Below are 21,726 nucleotides of genomic sequence, written 5' to 3'. Positions count from 1 at the left end.
TATATTGCTAGCAATGGGATCCTCAGTCTCCATTACTAACAATCCCTTTCCCCCCCAAGTCAATAGTTATAAGTAATTTCTTTAATGAGTTTAAATGATAACGAATTATCGGAATGATATACTACGAAACTTAGCACATAGATGGACTAAAAAATAAAAAAAAAACCTAAATATACAACACATCGTATCTCAATAAAGAATTTCATGTAGACAAATAAATGCATATGCTTTTATTGTTACACTAACAAGTTTACGTCTATTCAACATACAAATAAAGTAGTGAAAAGTATTTTAAATCTAAAATGGCCGTTATTTTTTTTTTTTACAATATTTTTTTGTACACTAAAGGGTATAAACAAAAGTCACGCAATAGGGTTGTACGTGTAAAATTCATTATAAATACGAGCCAATATTTTATCGGAAGCGAGACAAACAAATAGCGATCGTATCAGCACTGTATGTGTTTTGTGTGCTTTATCGAAACATCGATAATTAATGACTCGCTCTGAACTAATTAATCAATTTTTAAATATTTTCTACTTGATGAACGATTTTTAATCGATTTATATATTTACCGAAAATTATAACAGATGTAAATAAGATAGATAGATAATCTATATTACCAGTAATTAAAAAAATCAACAATAAACAGAAAAAATCAATTAATTTTGCTGGTAATAGGAGCCGCCTCTGCTGTTACTATATATGTACAGCTCCAGCGAGATGTACCTATATAGCGTTGATTTTCAGGCGGCTCCTTAATTCCTTTACTTTTAGCATGCGTGCAGGTCGCCAATACCTATTTCTCGGATGGGAGACTCAACACGCTTAACAACAAATACATAAAACATTACAACCAAAATATACATATCATTATCATCATATTGGTCTTTAACTGTCCACTGCTGAACGTAAGCCTCCAACTTAGGAGGTTTTGCCAGTAGTTGCCATGCTTGGCAGGTGGATTGATAACCGCAGTTAAGATTTGATGATGTTTTAAGAAAGACGGTGTTGCCCATCGCTCGCCCTTCTTTAGTCGCCTTTTACGAAATCCACGAGAAAGGAAGGGGTAGCCTATTCTATGCCGGGACCACACGGCTAAATGTACATATACACGCGCTTATTAGAAAAGGAAAATTTAAAAATGATATGTGGGGTACTACGTAATACTAACTTTACATATATGTATATAATATATTCTTTAGCAATATAAAGGTTGTAAGCCTCTTAGTGATAAATAGAAATGAAGTACAAGTTCTCACAGTTCATTTAATTTTGATATCATACTATTAAATCATATATTTACTTATTTTACTTCGTATATGATACTATATATAACAAATAATATAACATAAATACCCAACTTCTGTTAGTCCATGGATACTTATTTAAAAATAGCTTCTTTAGGACTTCCATCAACAATAATTGTGATATATTTTATATAATGACTACGTGGTTCACTATACTTGTTCACTCTTGATACGTCAGGGAGCTCCGCTCTGTTCAACGGTTGGACTAGAAGTGTCTCCCCACCCAAATAACAATCTTTTATATCTACAGAGCCGAATTCGAGTGAACAAGTCAGCGAGACCACGTGTTCTTACAATTTCATTACTTTTTATTCAAGTATCATGACAATAAACAATTATAAAATTAATTAAAATATAAATTAGTGTTCTATATACATTACAAGAATAATTTATCACCAAATTTGGTACAATAACAATTTTAACGTTTGATTATTTTATATTTAAAGTAGTTAGTCTGATTTTTATTAATAAATGTAGGTACACATTTTGACACAAGATGTTTAAGAAAATTAATATAATATAATTTAAAATAAATATCTAAACACGCGTTGCCGACCCTGAAGAAACTTTTTTAAACTTTTTTTAAAGAACCCCATGCTGTAGTCTCTTAGAAAATCCTTGACATATCTAAAACTATGCTCTACATGATTATCTAGGCTTTAAAGTATGAGCGTGAACTCCCTGGCAAGCTGTACAGTGGTAGACAATGGGGGGAAAGGGATTGTTAGTAATGGAGACTGAGAATCCTATTGCTAGCAATATACCAGGTCGACCTCCTCGCGGTTCTCCCTGGAAGCTATCATGGTTAATTCCTGATGAATCATGACGGGCTAACTGGCCTGTTTTCATTCTCATCTATCACCCTTCACTGGTACCCCGCCAGCGTATCCCGTTAGCGTAGGCGGGGTTACCATACCATTTTTACCCATAAAAACAAATGGTAGACAATGGCCGTGGCACATCATACTGAATAATTCCTCTGAGCTTATATACTGAATATAAACGATTAAAAAGTAATATATATTGGAAATCACTCAATATTTTGTAATAGCTATCTATTGTTCGTGGCTTAATTGATACTTATAGTGAATTAAATAAAAAAAAACTAAACCACTACGTAATCTACCAGATTTGTCACTACACTAGATAGATAGATAGATAGATAGACAATTTATTAACATTACTTACAGCACACAAATTACAATGAAATAAAAATCGGTAAAAAAACTTTTAAGTTAAACGGTTTTATTTTATGTGCACTGAAAACTACAAAATAAATAAATAGTTACTTACCTATCAACCTACGTAGGTGATCTCGGTCATTAATATCTCTGATGGTAGTGGTTGTCATAACATGAACCATGTCAGCGGCCGAAAGGCAGTTCATGAGAGAACACTAACACCAGGGTTTGCTTGGTAGGTAAACTAAGCAGCCCACACTATAACAAGTAGGTATTTTGACCTTCTAGTTCAGAAATATTTTAGTACTAGGCAGAATAGCTTTTAGGCATATTAGACTAAAATAAAAACGTGGGGCCCCTCTGAAATCATACCTATAGCAGAGCATATTAACTATTTCTGTATTACTTTCTACTATACTAAGTGTGGATTGCATCGACTTATTATAATCGTCATCATCATCATCCTAGCGGTTTATCCCGGTCGCATCCGAAACCTCATAGCTCCGGAGTCCAGGGTCCGCTGAATCGACTTACTATAATCGTAACTGGAGGTTTTGACCATCAATAACCAGCCGTTACGGCTTCACCAGCGAACGCCGAGCTCATGATCTACCAAAGTATAAGATATGCTCTGCTATAGGTATGATTTCAGAGGGGCCCTACGTTTTTATTTTAGTCTAATATGCCTAAAAGCTATTCTGCCTAGTACTAAAATATTTCTGAACTAGAAGGTCAAAATACCTACTTGTTATAGTGTGGGCTGCTTAGTTTACCTACCAAGCAAACCCTGGTGTTAGTGTTCTCTCATGAACTGCCTTTCGGCCGCTGACATGGTTCATGTTATGACAACCACTACCATCAGAGATATTAATGACCGAGATCACCTACGTAGGTTGATAGGTAAGTAACTATTTATTTATTTTGTAGTTTTCAGTGCACATAAAATAAAACCGTTTAACTTAAAAGTTTTTTTACCGATTTTTATTTTCTTGTTTTTAGTATTTAGTGAAATTGTTTACCGAATATTCCTCATTCTATTTAATTCATTCAGTGCATCATTATTACATGGTTTCTTACCTGATAATTTAGTACAATCTAATTCCTCAATACATAGCCCTTCCAGAGACTTGACTCGACTTAGAGCCACGTATGCTTGTCCTTCCTCAAACCATTTTGAGCCCAAATATACTACTGCATGGTCGACGGTGCTGCCCTGCATTTTATGAACGGTGAATGCCCATGACAAAACTAAGGGCAACATCCTTTTTTCAGCCGTACCATAATTGAATTTTGCTGGAAACTGTATGGCTTTAGGGTAAATAACGTGCATGCCGTTTGTGCCAAAGTCAATTAAAACTGATGATATATCTGTTTCGTACATTTGGGTTCGACGGAACTGAAGCCAAAAAATTTCTGTAATGTGGCCTATAGCGTCATTTACCAATCCTTTTGTAACGTCAATGTTGGACCGCAACATTACTTTTGCACCTACAAATATTTCAAGTACTGATGATAAGCCTCTAGTCTTATTTATATTTGTTGGTATTTTTTGTTTATTGTTACCATGTTGTTCCCACGATTAAGGGGTATTTTGATGGTCGACCCCCCCCCCCGCAGTCCAGTAAAGGGGCAAGGCTTAATATTCAACAAGATGCGCCCAATCTTGAGGGGGAAGCGCTTACGACATTACATTTTTATCCACCCTAATGCCATACAGTCCTCGGCACGTTTTAACCTATTACCTTAACTTGGTAGGTATAACTACCGCTTACTAACGAGGTATCTAATTACCTATTTTTTTTTTATCTGCCCCTCTAACGTCACACAATCTTAGACGCAACTGTTCTCGATACGACTAATCATGCCCCCACCTAATACGCCATTTTTGGGGGGAAAGGGATTGTTAGCAATAGAGTTTGATAGCCCCATTGCTAGCAATATGCCTCATTAGGTCGACCTCCACGTGGTTCCCCCTGCAAACCATCGTGAACAATTCTTGTTGAATTCGTCACAATGGGCTAACTGACCTATTTCATCTTCACCTATCATCCTTCACTGGTGCCCCGCCAGTGTATACCGATAGCGCGGGTGGGTTACCATTCCATTATCATCCATTAAAAAAAAAAATACGCCATTTTGTAACAGCGTCCATCTTGAATTTGAAATTTTGACATAATGACAGTATTCTGCAGTGTAGTCCTATTACTTGATACCCATATTGTGGTGGTTGTGGAAAAATATGTACCTAGTCCGCCATATTGGAACGGCGTCTATCTTGAATTTTAAATTTTGACATAATCATCGTGTTTTACTAGTGTAGCCCTTTCATTTGATACCCATATTGCGGGGGTTAAGGAAAAATATGTAATCCGCCATTTTGTATCGGCGGCCATCTTAGATTTATAATGTTATTGATTTTATTATATTGTATTGTCATCTAAATGAAATGTGTGTACCAAATTTCAGATCAATCTGACAACGGGAAGGTGCTTAAATTCCAATTTCTAATTTTGACCCAAATAAATAAATACCGTACGGGTCGAGCTAAATAAAACCGTTTAATAATAAAACCGTTTAATAATAAAAAAAATAAAACCGTTTAATAATCACAACTAATTTAAAGCAATTGTGAATAGTCTATTCTCGGGTCCACAAGCTTCGTCTAAGACCACATCATCCATCCATCTGGTGAGATGTGTGTTTAGTGTCTGAGTGTCTTGTGTCTGAGTGTCTAGTGTTTAGTGTCTGAGTGTCGAGTGTCGAGTGTCGAGTGTCTAGTGTTTAGTGTCTGAGTGTCGAGTGTCGAGTGTCGAGTGTCCGAGTGTCTAGTGTCTGGGTGTCTGAGAGTCTAGTGTCTGAGTGTCTTGTATCCGAGTGTCTAGTGTCTGTATGTCTAGTGTCTGGGTGTCTGATTGTCTAGTGTCTGAGTGTCTAGTGTCTGAGTGTCTGAGTGTCTGAGTGTCTGAGTGTCTGAGTGTCTGAGTGTCTGAGTGTCTGAGTGTCTAGTGTCGAGTGTCTGAGTGTCTAGTGTCTGAGTGTCTGAATGTCGAGTGTCGAGTGTCGAGTGTCGAGTGTCAAGTGTCGAGTGTCGAGTATCGAGTGTCTTGTATCCGAGTGTCGGAGTGTCTAGTGTCTAGTGTTTAGTATCTGAGTGTCGAGTGTCGAGTGTCGAGTGTCGAGTGTCTAGTGTCTGAGTGTCGAGTGTCTGAGTGTCTAGTGTCTAGTGTTTAGTGTCTGAGTGTCTGAGTGTCGAGTGTCGAGTGTCGAGTGTCGAGTGTCGAGTGTTGAGTGTCGAGTGTCGAGTGTCGAGTGTCGAGTGTCGAGTGTCGAGTGTCGAGTGTCGAGTGTCGAGTGTCGAGTGTCGAGTGTCGAGTGTCGAGTGTCGAGTGTCGAGTGTCGAGTGTCGAGTGTCGAGTGTCGAGTGTCGAGTGTCGAGTGTCGAGTGTCGAGTGTCGAGTGTCGAGTGTCGAGTGTCGAGTGTCGAGTGTCGAGTGTCTAGTGTCGAGTGTCTAGTGTCTAGTGTCTAGTATCTGAGTGTCGAGTGTCTGAGTGTCTAGTGTCTGGTGTTTAGTGTCTGAATGTCGAGTGTCGAGTGTCGAGTGTCTAGTGTCTGAGTGTCTAGTGTCCGAGGGTCTAGTGTCTGAGTGTCTTGTATCCGAGTGTCTAGTGTCTGTGGGTCTAGGGTCTGGGTGTCTGAGTGTCTAGTGTCTGAGGGTCTAGCGTCTGAGTGTCTAGTGTCCGAGTGTCTAGTGTCTGGGTGTCTCAGTGAAGTCCTATTATTTGATACCCATATTGTGGTGGTTGTGGAAAAATATGTACCTAGTCCGCCATATTGGAACGGCGTCCATCTTGAATTTTAAATTTTGACATAATCATCGTGTTTTACTAGTGTAGCCCTTTCATTTGATACCCATATTGCGAGGGTTAAGGAAAAATATGTAATCCGCCATTTTGTATCGGCGGCCATCTTGGATTTATAATGTTATTGATTTTATTATATTGTATTGTCATCTAAATTAGATGTGTGTACCAAATTTCAGATCAATCTGACAACGGGAAGGTGCTTAAATTCCAATTTCTAATTTTGACCCAAATAAATAAATACCGTACAGGTCAAGCTAAATAAAACCGTTTAAAAAAACATACACGTAATACACAGCAAAAGAGACAAAAGAATAAAAATAAAAAAAGCACAAATAAAAAAAAAATACAAAAACAAAATACATAATCTAACAATCTCCTTTGTTAACATTCCTTCATGCGTGTGCCATAGTAACACAAAATGGTCACAGCTCAGTTTATTGCTTTGCCCTTAAAAGAGCAAAACACTAAAGGATCCTCTCTCCTCACATATGATTGGGCTGAAGATTTTAAATTTATCATGCTGGTATATATTGATTTAACGTAGCCGACGACAGAATTAGAACGGAGTGGCGGTCTGAAGCACCACTCTATTATACAATTTTCTCTTTAAACTGCTGGATTAATTTGGAGGAAAAATGAAATAGCTCGCGCTTCGGCTTTTAACAGTTTACGTTATAAATAAAACATAGGTAAAGGTGTTTTATTTTGTGTTAGTTGTTATGTAATTGTATTTTATAAGTATTTTCAGTTAATGAAATGTTCTATGTAATTTTGTTTTGAAATATTGTTTTTTTTTTAAGAGTAGTTAATCAAAATCCTTAATATAATTGTTTAATATATATATATATATATATATATATATAGATATATATATATAATATTTGTATTTACGAATACGTCTGTTTGAGTTGTTGTTGGTCTTAATATATTCTGATGTCTTTATATATATATATATATATATATATATATATATATATATATATATATATATATATATATATATATATATATATATATATAGTGTCTCCATACAAATTCTAGATTAAGTTGAAAAATAAAAAAATTACTAAATTCTTATGAATATTTATATATTTATCGGATCGCAAACATAATATACAGCGAGGCATTTCAATACAAAAGAATCAAAGTGACTGAAGGCGAACCATAGCCTGAAGGATAAGCAAACAGAAATGGCAATGGGCTGGTCACATAATTCAAAGAACCGACAACCAATGGGGAGTGAAGATTCTTGAGTGGCGATCCTGTACGAGCAAACACAGTGTGGGATGCCTCTAATTAAATGGAGCAGTCATTAGAAGTAGACGCTACTTTAATTTATATATATATATATATATATATATATATATATATATATATATATATATATATATAAGCAATACATACACATGTATATTTATATATAATATAATTTAAAAAATTGACTTGGTTGACAATTTTCAATCCGATTTCATTGCAACAATGAAAAATGGGCGCGTTTTGTTTTCAATTAAAAAAAATATATGTCAAATTTACTCAGTCAAAGGTCAAATTAACTGACTAAATGTTGACCTGTTTTTGACGCTGGTTACTCTATCTATATAATTCCAGGTATATGTTAACCAAACCCACAGTTTCAAGCTCTTCTTAGTTTATTAGATGTAACTGTTTTTTTTTTTTTTTATATATATATTTGTTAGTTTCATCAGGAGAAAAAAGTCATTGCTAGTTGTATTGCATTACAATATGCATTGTATAATACCTGGATAACATCACTTTTAACATGTTCCATGTTTTAAAATACTATCATGATTAATCAGAGTGTAGCATTAATATATAAAAAAAAAACAAGAACTTAGAAGCAATGCTTTCACATACATTGAATGAATATTGATATGATCTATGTATACATGCATGGATTGTCTGTTTTTTAGATATCGGTTTTTAATTTAGAAAGTGGATGTTAAATAAAACGATATAATAAAAGGGATGTGTTCATATGTATGTCGTTTATCATAAAATATATATATATATATATATATATATATATATATATATACAGTATAGTGATCTATGTTAATATATTATAATATATTATATATAATAGTAAAAATAGATATACAGAGTAATTTTACCACTGACTAACAATAGTAATTTATTTATACAAAATATTTGCAGAAAACTTAATTAGATTGTCCGAGTACATTTCAGTACTTAAATATCTATCTATACTTATAATAAATCTGTAGAGAGGTCAATTCTGTACATGAAATATATTTCCAAAATAACTATCAGGCGGTGATTAGTAATCGATACTGATGCCAAAAATGCAATCAGTAAAATTTTTGTCTGTATGTTCGTTATAGACACAGAAACTACTTGACGGATTTTAACGAAACTTAGTACAATTATTCTTCATACTCCTGGGCAGGTTATAGTATACTTTTCAATACGCTATGATCAATAAGAGCAGAACAGTGAAGGAAAATGTTGTGAAAATGGGAGAAGTTACTCCATTTTTAAGCTTCCGTCGCGTGTGCAGCCTTATTGGCTACTTTTTTAAATGTAAAAATACCCACCCATGCGAAGCCGGGACGGGCCGCTAGTAATAAAATTAAATGGAATGATATATGTATTTGTGGTCCCGGCATAGAATGGGGCACCTCTTCCTTTCATATGGCTGTCGTAAGATGGCGATTGATGAGCCGTCCTTCTTAAAACAATTCTAAAGCCTAACTTCGGTTGCTAATCCGCTTGCCAAGCGTGGCACTACTGGCAAAATCCTCTAAGGCTGATATCATATCAGGTGACGATGATGAAATTAGTAACAATTCGAAGCGTCCAATCATTTTTTTTCATTTGTTCGACATAAGCAGACTGCCTTATGGTCAGGTCAAGTTATTAGTTTGTTCACGTTTTCCCTAAGTTCTTTTTGAAAGACTTTTTTATGCATTTTAGAATGGCAAACACCTGATAGAAAGTGGTAACTGTTGCCTATAGACATGAGCAGTACCATGGACATAGCAGAGTATACTGTTTCGCCCATGATACCTTCCATGCGTTGCCACTCCTGAGAACTCAGATGTTATTCCTCTGTACCCTGTAAATTTACTGTCATATCTCACCCTTAAAACTGAAACACAGCCATGCAAACACAACTGCTTCACGGTAGAAACACGAATGAGACAGAGATACCTAAGCAAACGACTTTTTTACAAATTCTCCCTCTGGTATATATCCGAATTCATCTTATATAATCACATATATCTACGATTTTGTATGAACCGCTGAGTTGGCTATTAGTTCAGAGGAAATTGAAGGTAAAAATGTACCGATTTTAAAGCAGTAGCCGTCGGTGATCTCAAAGTAGAAAATGAAGAGCTCGTGACTTTGACCGCATCGACGGAAGTCGGCCGCGCTCGTGCACTGAAACTTGATTTATCGCCGATCAAATTCAATTGTGTCAGACGAGAAATTTACTCAAAATTCTAGTGTCGATGCTATGTGGTATTACTTCTTTATAGAGATCCGAGGTGTGTGTGATATGTTGGACGAGATTGAAATATTTATAAAAAAATTTCGATTGATTAACTGATTGTAAATTATCGATAACTTCAAATTCGTTTCAAGCGTTCTGATCAGCAGGTAACTTACAATAGTAAATATAAATAATCATGAGCAAACGAATTTCTCTATCTATAATTTTTTCACACCACAATAATAACAAACAAGCATACAAAGTTTACCAGAGGGAGACTTTGTACAAAAGTCGTCTGCTTGGTCACCTCTGTCCAATTCGTGTTTCTACCGTGAATCAGTTTGCGTCGCTGTGTTTTAGTTTGAAGGGTGGGATATAGCAATTTACAGGGTATAGAGGAACAATACCTGAGTTCTCAGGAATGGGAACGCATGGGGAGTATCATAGGCGAAACAGTATGCTCTGTTATGTCCATGGTACTGCTCATGTCTATAGGCAACAGTTACTGTTTTCCATCAGGTGGGCCGTCGGCTTGTTTGCCATTCTAAGTTCCTAAAAAAAATAGAAACTTTTTGTCGCCAAATATTAACCCGCATCTATAGATACCTGTAAACATGTGCTGGCAGAAAGATGACACGATATGAAATACCTATACTGTAATCTCCAGGTAAAACCTCATTTCACAGCCTGGGCGTTGGTCAACATATATTCCAATAAGGAAAAATATATAGTTTATATATTTTGGGGAGATAAAATGTGTACCTTTATGAAACTACTGACCTGATATTAAATATTTTTAGTTTCCAACAATGTCACAATATGACGGTGGTTCATGCATTCATATTTTCATTTTTCCAACATTAGTTTATTAAAATTTTATTTTATCACATTGTTACGTCCAGTAGCGGCCACTGGTACACCAAATTGAAAAGGACAGAGCTTTTTGACAAAGTCGGCGTCGCACAAAGGGTATATTATCCATAAACACAACCTAGCCCGTGGGCACACGACTCCGATGTAAGCCCGGCAAAATATTACCGAAAAGACTCTTTGAAAATATTTGATTCAGATTTGTCCAACCTTTACCTTCGTGAGTTACATTCGAGGTATCTAATGTGTCTTTGTAATAATTTGACAGATTCAAAGGTCCTAAAAATATTATATTATTTGCTGATTTTGCTAAGCAAAAATTATGATCTCGAATCTTACCGCCCTTTTATCTTTATGAGATTCCCAGAAGGATAAAGTTTTAATTCCTTTGTATTTTTTTGTACATACGAGTATTACACGACTATGTTGAGTGTATATTATTTGTTTTTATAATTTTGGAACGATTGGAGCTGCCTTTATTCTTTGTTTATCAAAATCCTGCTAGCTGCGTAGCAAAATTCTGACACTATTCCGTGTTCTATTTTTAAAAGATTATAATCTAATATGTCTACGAAACATCTCGTCTGTTGTAGGTTTATTTTATTCGTTTTAAAATAACAATAATGAGATTACCTACTAATATTAATTCTATCAAGATTTCGCAGTAATATTTTTTTGTATAAAATTTATTTATAAAATAAATATGGTAAAACACAACTACACGTTTTATCTCTTGTCTCAGTTACTCAATATATTCCGTTTACGCCGATTCAGTAGTTCGAAAAGATATTTATTATTATTTGTCATTGAAACATTCTAATTACAATAGATAGATAGATAGATAGATAGATAGATAGATAGATCGTTTATTTGTTTGTTACTAATCACACACAACATGTACATAAGAATAGATAATACATAAAACAACATAAGATTTATAATTGTGTTATTATGTGTGATCTGCAGCAATACAAAAAGGTCGAAGCTCAGCGTGTAACATTGTTCAAGGAATATAATTTCTTTTCCATTCAAAACCAAGTTGCTGGATAAATAGCTCGTCCATAATCAGTCTCCGCCGTTTTTTTCTCCAATATGAATATTTCTCGAAGTTATAATGCGATTAAATTGAAAATCTTAAACCTTTGCTCGGGTAATAAGGAGCGTGACTATCAACATTTTTGCCTCATCTTGTTATATTAAATCGTTTCGGGAAACATCACGCAAATGAGGGAAGCTTTTATAACCACTACGTCACGGTTGGAACCGAATAAAATATAAATCGTTCAATTGAAACATTTACGCCGAAGAATCGGCTCGAAGTGATTCTGACAGTCGCTCGTTTTCGCAAACTCCAAAATGGTTTTCCGTTTGTGTGGCGCTGTGTTGATAATTCATTTATTAATTTTTAAACTAACATTTATTGTAATTTTTGATTTTTTTTTTTTTTTTTTTTTTTTTTTTTATAGAACTTAGAATGGCAAACAAGCTGACGGCCCACCTGATGGCTGTGTTAATCGTCATCTATAGACATGAGCAGTACCATAGACATACAAAATCTATAACATAGTATACTGTTTCACTCATGATACCCCCGAACATAACAGAGTTTACTATGTCACCACCTGAATATAATGATGCGTTGCCACTTTTAGAAACTAAGGTGTTATTCCTCTGTGTCCTGTAAATTCACTGCCATATTGTTGTATTTATTCCTTGTTCCCGCATCATTGAAGTAGCTGTTACGCTTATTTGTAATCAATTTATACCTCTGTATCTTAGATATTATGTTTGTTAACTTAAATACAAATATAGAATATTTTATTTGTAATATAAACATAAAACGTTCCGCAACATTTATGTTTTCAGCCATTATAATTTATCAAAAATCCAACGACATTTCGCCTTGCCGACCCTTAATCATACATCTGCAATTTTCTCTAACAATTTTCTTCGGCCTCTCTTCGGAGAATGGAATTAAATATAAGCTCGTACAAGCAATAACTTACCATGAAATGTCCCACAACTCTTTTTTTGCTCAGCCTTGAGAACGAGATGGTATTTCTTGTACCACGTAATTCACATTATTTTCAACCTACATTTAAAGTTCATTCGAAGTGTCAGAGACACGAGGGGGCTACTCGCCCTCCCAAATAGAGGGGGGTTAGACTCGAGTGAGACATAAAATGAAATATAACCGGCCCTCTTCGTCGGCCTGAGTTTTTATTGCCGTTATGTGTAAAGCTTGTAAAAAAATTACTTGCGACTTACTTTTTTATTTGGGCGCGCAGCCCGCTACTGAATGAGGTGATGATAATTTTTTATATGCTCCCTTTCCCCTTGAATATTGCCTACGGCGTCTTTATTTGCCTCGAGTAATTGTCGAAAGGCGAAATAATGGCGGATTACAGAGGTCGTTCGGGTGTTGAGTTTTAATAAAAGTTTCAGCTGTAATACGTGGTTTGGATTTATGATAGGCTTTTTTGAGATGGGGTAATTGAAATATGGGGCTTACAAGTGCTAGAGAGGTGTGTAATAGGTGAAAGGATTAGTAAGTGTATTCAAAAAAGGACTTTATATTTTCAAAGCATAAGTTTCATGATTCAACGACAGGTTCTTATTATAGTAAATATGAAAAAGAGTTGGCGTCTATTAAATTGTTCATAGTTTTAAATACGTCGAAAGAATGTAGGAAATAAATATAATGTAATAGATATACATAGTATAATGCGATACTCAAAAAAATTATGTCAGATAGATAGATTAGATAGATTAGATACATTCATTGCATCGCAATATTCTCCGAGATGTGTCCTCGAGTGACATGTTCATAATTGAAACAGCCAACAAATGGTAGTTGGACTAACTTATTAGAGATTATAGTTGCAAGTATATTTGTTTCCTTTTTGTTATTTTAATAGACATTTACAGTGCATCAAAAAATGCACGAGTTCTTTCTATTAGTAATAAATATTATTATTATTAAATTTACCAGAGAAAGACTGTACAAAAGTCGTTTGCTTGGGCAGAGTCCCATTCGTGTTTATACCGTGAAGCAGTTGTGTTTGCATAGCTGTGTTTCGGTTTAAAAGGTGGGATATGACAGTGAATTTATAGGGTACAGAGGAATAACACCTGAGTCCTCAGGAATGGCACTGCATGGGGGAACAATGTACACTGTTATGTCTATGGTACTGTATTGTCTACGACGGTGACCATTTTCCATTAAGTGGACCGTCAGCTTGTTTGCCATTTTAAGTTACATAAAAAAATGCAAATGTTTGTGAGAATGTTTGGACAGATGTTTGTTGTTCTTTTATGCAAATATGCAATGGATTTAAATGATATTTGGTATACAGATAAGTTATCTTGACATGTTACTCATTTTATTTACTTAAATCGATTGAAATTATATGTACTTATTCACACGAATAAAGCTACGAGAATAGCTAGTAAAACATAAGAAAAATATAAAATAAAGTCGGTTATTTAGCGCGGTATTCATAAATAAATGTGAGGTATGAGGAGAGATCTATAACAACAAAACAAGCTCAACAAAAGAGCAATAATATATATGTTGTTATGTATCTAACGTAATTTTTTTATTAATTAATAGTCAGATAATTATAATACTAATGTTATTTCAACTTTAATACAAAAACCCTTACGTCCAAATTAGCTTAATAATAAAACAATCACAGCCCCGCGGCTAGATCCCAAATTCAAACCATAATATTCTGTATTTCTCCCGTTTTGTTTATCGCAAAGCAACTGTAGAACGAACGAAATAAAAACAATTGCTCATTCCGACGGCTCATAGCCCCGAGATGAAGCCGCCCCAACTCTTGTTTCGTGTTAATGATATTTCATTTTTCCCCATCTGTGTCTAGTGACCGGCCCATTTGTGTCTTCTATTTATATTCAACGTTTTCCATTTACGTCTAAACTATAAATTAATGAATAAAAAATAATTAAATTCTATTGTTTCATACAAATACGTTTTGTGACACAATTATTATTGACTTTTGACGTACTTTTAATGTTGTTAATATTAAATTAAAGGTGAATTTATTTAAATATTCCGTCCCGAATGGTGAAATATTTGTTATATTGGACAAATTATGTATTGTTCCAGGGTAGACTACAAGGTAGACGAACTCTGTAGCGTAGCAGTAGGCATTTTACTCAGCGTATCGAGGTCCCAGGTTCGAGTATCGGTCGGGTCTATTTAGGAAATGAACTTTAATTTCTGTTTAGCACTACTACTGCCCACTCACTACTTCCTATGCCACTGTGTTAGGTTGACTGGAAGAGATCTCTTTTAGAGATAAGTTCGCCTTTGCTAACATTGTTATTGACTTATTGTTGTTATTGTATGTTTTAGTGCAATAAAGAATATATATTCTAAGATATGTACCTGTTACCTGGCCTATCATTACACCAATTGGTACCAACACAACAATAATATTTAAACGTAAGTACCTACAATGATAATGTAATACTAATCAGGAAATTAGAGTGATTGTGTTTTACTTATTTGTTCTTATTATAGACTTATTAAGAAATGCCTTCTTTTTGAAGTCATTTAACAATCCGTCAATCCGTATTGACTACATAAATGTAAAATATATATGTTATGTGAAAGGGTGACAACAGAATTCCTGATAGTAAGTGATCACTGCAGCCCATATACACTACAAAACACCAAAAGAGTTGCTTCTACGTTGTCGATCTTCATTGTATTATACCATACAATCATTATCGTCATCTTCATGTCAGCCGTTAATTGTCCACTGCTTGAACATAGGCCTCCCTCTATTGGGGGATTTTATTTATTTATTTATTTATTTATTTAACACTTTATTGCACCAACATAACATGATTTGTTAAAACAATTTTCAATACGTATAGTGTAGTACAAAAGGCGGTCTTATTGCTAAGCAATCTCTTCCAGACAACCTTTGGGTAGAAAGGATTAAAGCATAAGTAGGTAGGTGGCGCGTTAAAAAAGATAGACTTGTAAAAAATAATATTTATGACAGCATAGTCATATACATACATAAATAAACACATACAACCAAACATATACATATATATACAAACACATACACATATAAATATATATACATACACATACACATATAAATATATATACATACATATACATATATACGCATAAATACATACAAATATACCATATTAATACACATATATATAACACACACAAAACTGGAAATACGTAGGACTAAGTGATTATAAGGATAGGTAGTGGGCTTTAACTAAGTTTTTAAAAATGGGCAACGATTGAGCGCACCGTATAGAGGTAGGGAGTGAGTTCCACAAACGAACTGCTTGCACGGAAAAGGATTTGGAGTAAAAACAGGAAGAATGGGTAGGAATTATGAGTTGGAGGTTGTCAGTACTACGTAAAGAATAAGAATTAGAATTGCTCTCTCCAAGAAACATAAAACGTTCTTTTAAATAATGAGGTGTAACTGGATTAAAGAGAATTGAGTAAAGAAGGGAAAGGATGTGCCAGTTACGACGAAGACGGATAGAGAGCCACTTGAGCCGTGTACGATATTGGGATACATGGTCATATTTGCGAAGTCCAAATATGAACCGTATACATAAATTTTGAAGACGCTCAAGTTTATTTAACTGCTCTTCAGTGACATTTGAATAACAAGAATCGGCGTAGTCAAGGATGGGGAGGAGCAATGTATGAGCAAGCGCAATTTTGGTATCCATAGGAAGAACCTTACGCAACCTGTAAAGGGATCCAGTTGCCGCAAACATCCTCCTGCTAATCTCAGCAATCTGAGGTGACCAGGATAAAGTACTATCAAAACAAATGCCGAGATTTTTAACGCGGTCGCTGTAGTTTAACTTCATTCCATTAAAAACTACAGAAGGAAGGTCATTCAAAGCCATTCTGGAAATGTAACTAGGGCTACCTATGATTATAACCTGGGTCTTGGTCGGATTTACAGCAAGACCATAGGATTTGCTCCAGACAGATATACGTTCAAGGTCTTCGTTTATTGTATTTACTGCAACAGAAATATTAATAAGAGGAGCCCGGCAGTAAATTTGAAGGTCGTCTGCATAAAGATGGTAGGAAGACCGAAGCTGAGACGTGATATTGTTGATAAATAAGGCAAATAAAAGAGGAGATAAGACGCCACCCTGGGGCACGCCCGCAGATGTACTGCACCAAGATGACAAAGAGTCGTTGATACGAATACGCTGCCGACGTCCAACCAGGTAACTACGAAACCATTCAATTGCCGTTGGAGATATGTTGAGAGAAGTCATCAGTTGCAACAAAATGTCGAAATCGACGGTATTAAAAGCATTACTGAAATCTAATAATGTTAAAACTGTCAGCTCTGAGCTATCCATTCCGAAACGGATATCATCAGAGATCTTTACAAGAGCAGTAGTCGTGCTGTGACCTGCGCGGAAACCAGATTGCAGAGGATTAAGAAGGTTATTTTTGGACAGAAACAAGTTGAGTTGCTGATGTACTAACTTTTCCAGAGCTTTGGAAAGGAAGGGAAGAATGGATATAGGTCGATAATCGGAAAAAACTGTGGGGATATTTTTTTTAGGTAGGGGGATAATAAAGGCTTCTTTCCAGATATGAGGAAAAATACCTGAGGATAATGAATTATTAAAGAGAAAAGTAATAGTTGGCAACAGGATATCAAGGATAGGCATGATCATAGCACGACTGATGTTGTCAGTACCCAGAGCATTAGAAGATATTGACAGTAAGCTTCTCTCAACATCACAATCGGACAATTGTCCGAAAACAAAAGGAGTGTAATCAGGAGTTGGAAGCGAAGAAAGATAATACAGTGTTTTTAATTTGTCATTAGGAACAACAATAGAAGAGGAACAAAAATGTCTATTAAGGTTCTCAATATCAATACTAGTGGAACTCTCATTGTGTTTTTTTCCAACTCCTAAAGATTTAAGAAATTTCCAGACTTTTGCTGGATCTCCATTCTCAACAGATTTATGGATGTGGCGACGTTGGGCCTCCCTACACATCTTATTGCAGAGATTTCTGATGCGCACGTAGTTGTCACGATATCTGTCTGGGTCTTTTTTAAATTTAGTTTTAGCATTATTTTTCTTGTTTATGATAGCTCTAATATCCTCAGTGAGCCAGGGCGCAGGCAGATGTCTGACTCTGACGGGACGGATTGGGGCATGCCGATCATAAAGGTCAAGAACGAGTTGATTAAATTCTTGTATCTGTAAGTTTACACAACCTATATTTGCAATAGATGACCAGTCACACTCCGATGCATCTTTTCGCAAACGGTCCATGTCAATGGCCCCAAAATTGCGCTGCATGAGGATTCTACGCTTTAATTTAGGAGGACGGATTTTATAGGAAAGGTATAAGAGATTATGAAAGGAAAAAGCATCAGCGGTGTGCTGACCAAACTTGGAAACATGTTCGGGAGAAGATACAAGGATTAGGTCAAGTAAGGAAGGATTGCAATTCGGAAAAAAATGGGTTGCTTGGAGAGGCAAAATATTTAAATTACAAGCACTGGCAACAGACTTAAGACGGTAAGCTCGGCTATCATTTTTCAACAGACAGGTGTTAAAATCACCCATGATGATCGTGTGATTGAAAGATGGGGTAAGGTTTTCGAGAAGATATTCAAAAGAGGAAAAGTAATCTACAGAAGAGGAAGGGCTATAGAAAACACCTAGAAGGACTTTGAAGTGGGATAAGGTGATTTCAAGAAAAAGGAATTCCGCTTCATTAGAGGAGTTAGAGGAACTAACGATATTAAATGGTATATGAGTACGAAGATATATGGCAACACCACCACCACCTCTACCGGTGCGATCACAGCGAATAAGATGGAAACCAGGAAGGGAGTAAGCGATAGAAGGAAGACAAGGTTTCAGCCAAGACTACAAGTAGTTGCCACGATTGACAGGTGGGATAGCAACCGCAGTTAGGTGTTAGAGATGTTTTAAGATGCTGCTGTCTATCCCTCAACCATTAAGTTCCCTTATTCGCTTTTTACGACACCTACGAGAAAGACAGGGATAGCCTATTCTATACTAGGACCGCACGGCAACATTCATAATATATACATATAATTACATCTAAAACATTGGCTTCTATAGAATTCATGGAAATATATTTGAATAATGAATTTACTTCACGACAACCATTTGAAAATTCTCATTACACACTATAAATATTTATAACAGTGTACAAAACATAAACCGCCTTTTGGTTTTATTCAACCGATTGAAATTACACAATTAATTTTAAGTTACACAATGAATTGTAAATTACACAATTTATTGTAAATTACACAATTAATTGTAAATTACACAATTAATTGTAAATTACACAATTATATGTAAATTACACAATTAATTGTTAATTAAACAATAAAGAAAATCAACACCAATTCGAAAGTAATAAGCGCTTCCTTGCAATATGGGATGCTTATAAGTAATTTTAGCGTATGAAATTCTTGGATTCCTCGCAGGCATTTAATCAAGCCCGTTTACCTTCGTTGATAATATAAGTCAAGACGCCGAGGTTGGTTTATATGGCAACCATACTCTTATATATCCGTGTATTAAATTCTATATTTATGAACATTGAGCTATTTATATATCTAATACAGATTGTTTGAAATTGAAATTGGTCGCATTTTTTCAAGAGAGTGAAACGGAACATTTTGCCCATAAAAACAGGACACAAAAAATTAAAATTAAATTTGTGTTCCAATAACAAGACTTCAATCGAGGAAACTCGGTTATTTTGATTTAAAAGCAATGTAGGGACACCGTTAAGCGGTGGAAATACGTTTGTCCTTACTTCTGATAATGAGGATGAAGCGATTACAATATTTAAGAAGATACGTGCACTTATTTGAAGGAATCTCATGCGCCGCACTGCTTTCCACCTTTGACTGGATGCTGTTACAGATTCTTGATTGGCAGGCCTACACAAATATCTTTAAATATACAATATTTGATCTTTAATATGATGATCTCCTAGTTCACTGTTCGGTTATATGCTCTTGATTCCAGACAGTACGTGATCTCAAGCCGAGTGCAAGGATGAGTTCATTAACTACCCTCCTACTTAATAATAATGTAATCGCTTTATATCCGCGAGGTGTGTGGACATTCGACTAAGAATCGAATAATCGATCGATTGAAGCGCCGTTTGGAACGATACAAAACTACTGAATGTATTATAAATTTCTAATGGCACCGATCTGAAAGTATATCTTCTTAGATATTTTATTATTATATAGATTATTTTATTATTGTTATTGTAAAAAAAAAATCCAAATCGATTTATACATGACGGCATTTTGAAGTAACAAACATAAATAAAATACAACCAAAATTATAATCTTTCCTTTTTTGCAAATCAGCTAAAAATTCATTAAAACATCACACAATTATATGAAACGTCGAATTAGTAAAATCAAGTAAAACGATGTGGCTGCCGTGGTAAGGTTTAAATTTAGACATGAAATGCCATTAAATCTTCTGTTCGGAGATCCTAAATATTTTAGTTTGTTGAAAAGTTGAATGTATAAATTGAGGCCGATTCTAAAGGATTCGAACCCGTATCTCTCTGGTCTAGCGCATTCTAGTTACACTACGGACGTGTAAAATTTTTTTTAATAGGTGATAATAGAATGGTTATCCCGCCTGTGCTATCGGTATACACTAGCGAGGTACCAGTGATAGATGACAAAGAAGGAAGAAGTAGGTCAGTTAGTCCATCGTGACGATTTCAACAAGAATTGTTCACGATGGTTTCCAGGGGGAACCACGTGGAGGGCGACCTAATAGGGCATATTGCTAGCAATGGGACTGTCAAACTCCATTACTAACAATCCCTTTCCCCCCGTTGTGTTAATATTAGGTAGAAATAATTAGAAACATTCTTTTAAATGTCATTAAGACAAAGTGGGCGTCATTTACAGGTATCTAATATAGAAATTTCCCACGTAGGATTATTCTGAAATCTTTTCGTATCTCTTATGTGAATCCCTCCCTGTGTACACCCACGTATCTTGAGGAATTATTTTATTATATTTCTTATCATTAATTATATGCGTTAAGTGCTTTTCTATTCAAATTAGTTGAACGCAGAAAGAGGTATATCAGCTAACTTTAAATACCATTTTCTTCGTCAACATCCTATCGTCGAATGAAAACTGTTTATTAAGCCACGGAATTACGGTCGACATTGCATTGAACGGAATAATTTTCTAAATGTTGTATAATTTTCATAGCATTTGATGCATATTTAAGGGTTAAAGCGGAAAAATGAGAAATTGCTCTTTGGTGAGATAGGAATTTTGAGTGTGCCGGCTTCAGTATAAAATTGAACTGTAAAAGAACAAAACGACGTCTCTAATGATGGATAGATTATTTTATTTAGAAGCTTATGATTAGTGTAATAAGATTGATATTTATAATTTTTTTTTGCAACTTAGAATGGCAACCAAGCTGACGGCCCACCTGATGGAAAGTGGTAACCGTCGCCTATAGACATGAGCAGCACCATACACTGTTTCGCACATGACACCCCCCTCCCATGCGTTGCCACGTGGAAACACAAATGGGACAGAGGTGACCAAGCAAAGGACTTTTGTACAAAGTCTCCCTCTGGTAAAACTAAAGTATTGATGATTGAACTCTAACACACTACAGTTACTATGTGGGTGGTGGGCGTTAATTTACAGGGAATACAGAGGAATAACACCTGAGTCCTCAGGAATGGCAACGCATGGGGGGTATCATGGGCGAAACAGTATACTCTGTTATGTCCATGGTACTGCTCATGTCGATAGTCGACGGTTACCACTTTCCATCAGGTGGACCGTCAGCTTGTTTGCCTTTCTAAGTTGTATAAAAAAAATCTGTAAACTGCAGGTAACAATAAATAAATTAGAAATGGATAGATTTAGAGCCTTTGAAATGTAGTGCTGGGGAAGAATGGAGAAAA

At 35.3% G+C, this 21,726-nt stretch overlaps 2 protein-coding genes across 2 annotated transcripts in view; both read right to left on the bottom strand.

Moving 5' to 3' along the window:
* LOC128200600 (lachesin-like) overlaps positions 1-21,726 on the bottom strand; it is a 128,784-nt gene that overhangs the window by 89,285 nt on the left and 17,773 nt on the right. The gene's annotated exons all lie outside the window — the stretch shown is intronic.
* Positions 10,822-18,065, bottom strand: LOC128200584 (uncharacterized). The gene is made up of 3 exons (XM_052894449.1): positions 17,357-18,065; positions 16,463-17,155; positions 10,822-10,979 (listed from the first exon to the last, which is right to left on the bottom strand). Exons 1-3 carry the CDS (start codon positions 18,063-18,065, stop codon positions 10,822-10,824), a joined length of 1,560 nt encoding a protein of 519 aa, XP_052750409.1.

The sequence above is a fragment of the Galleria mellonella genome, unplaced genomic scaffold (genome assembly GCF_026898425.1).
Source record: "Galleria mellonella isolate WM207_F2 unplaced genomic scaffold, CSIRO_AGI_GalMel_v1 utg213, whole genome shotgun sequence".
NCBI classification, from domain to species: domain Eukaryota; kingdom Metazoa; phylum Arthropoda; class Insecta; order Lepidoptera; family Pyralidae; genus Galleria; species Galleria mellonella.
The sequence above is the reverse complement of the archived record's forward strand: the minus strand, read 5'-3'. Positions and strand labels throughout refer to the sequence as shown.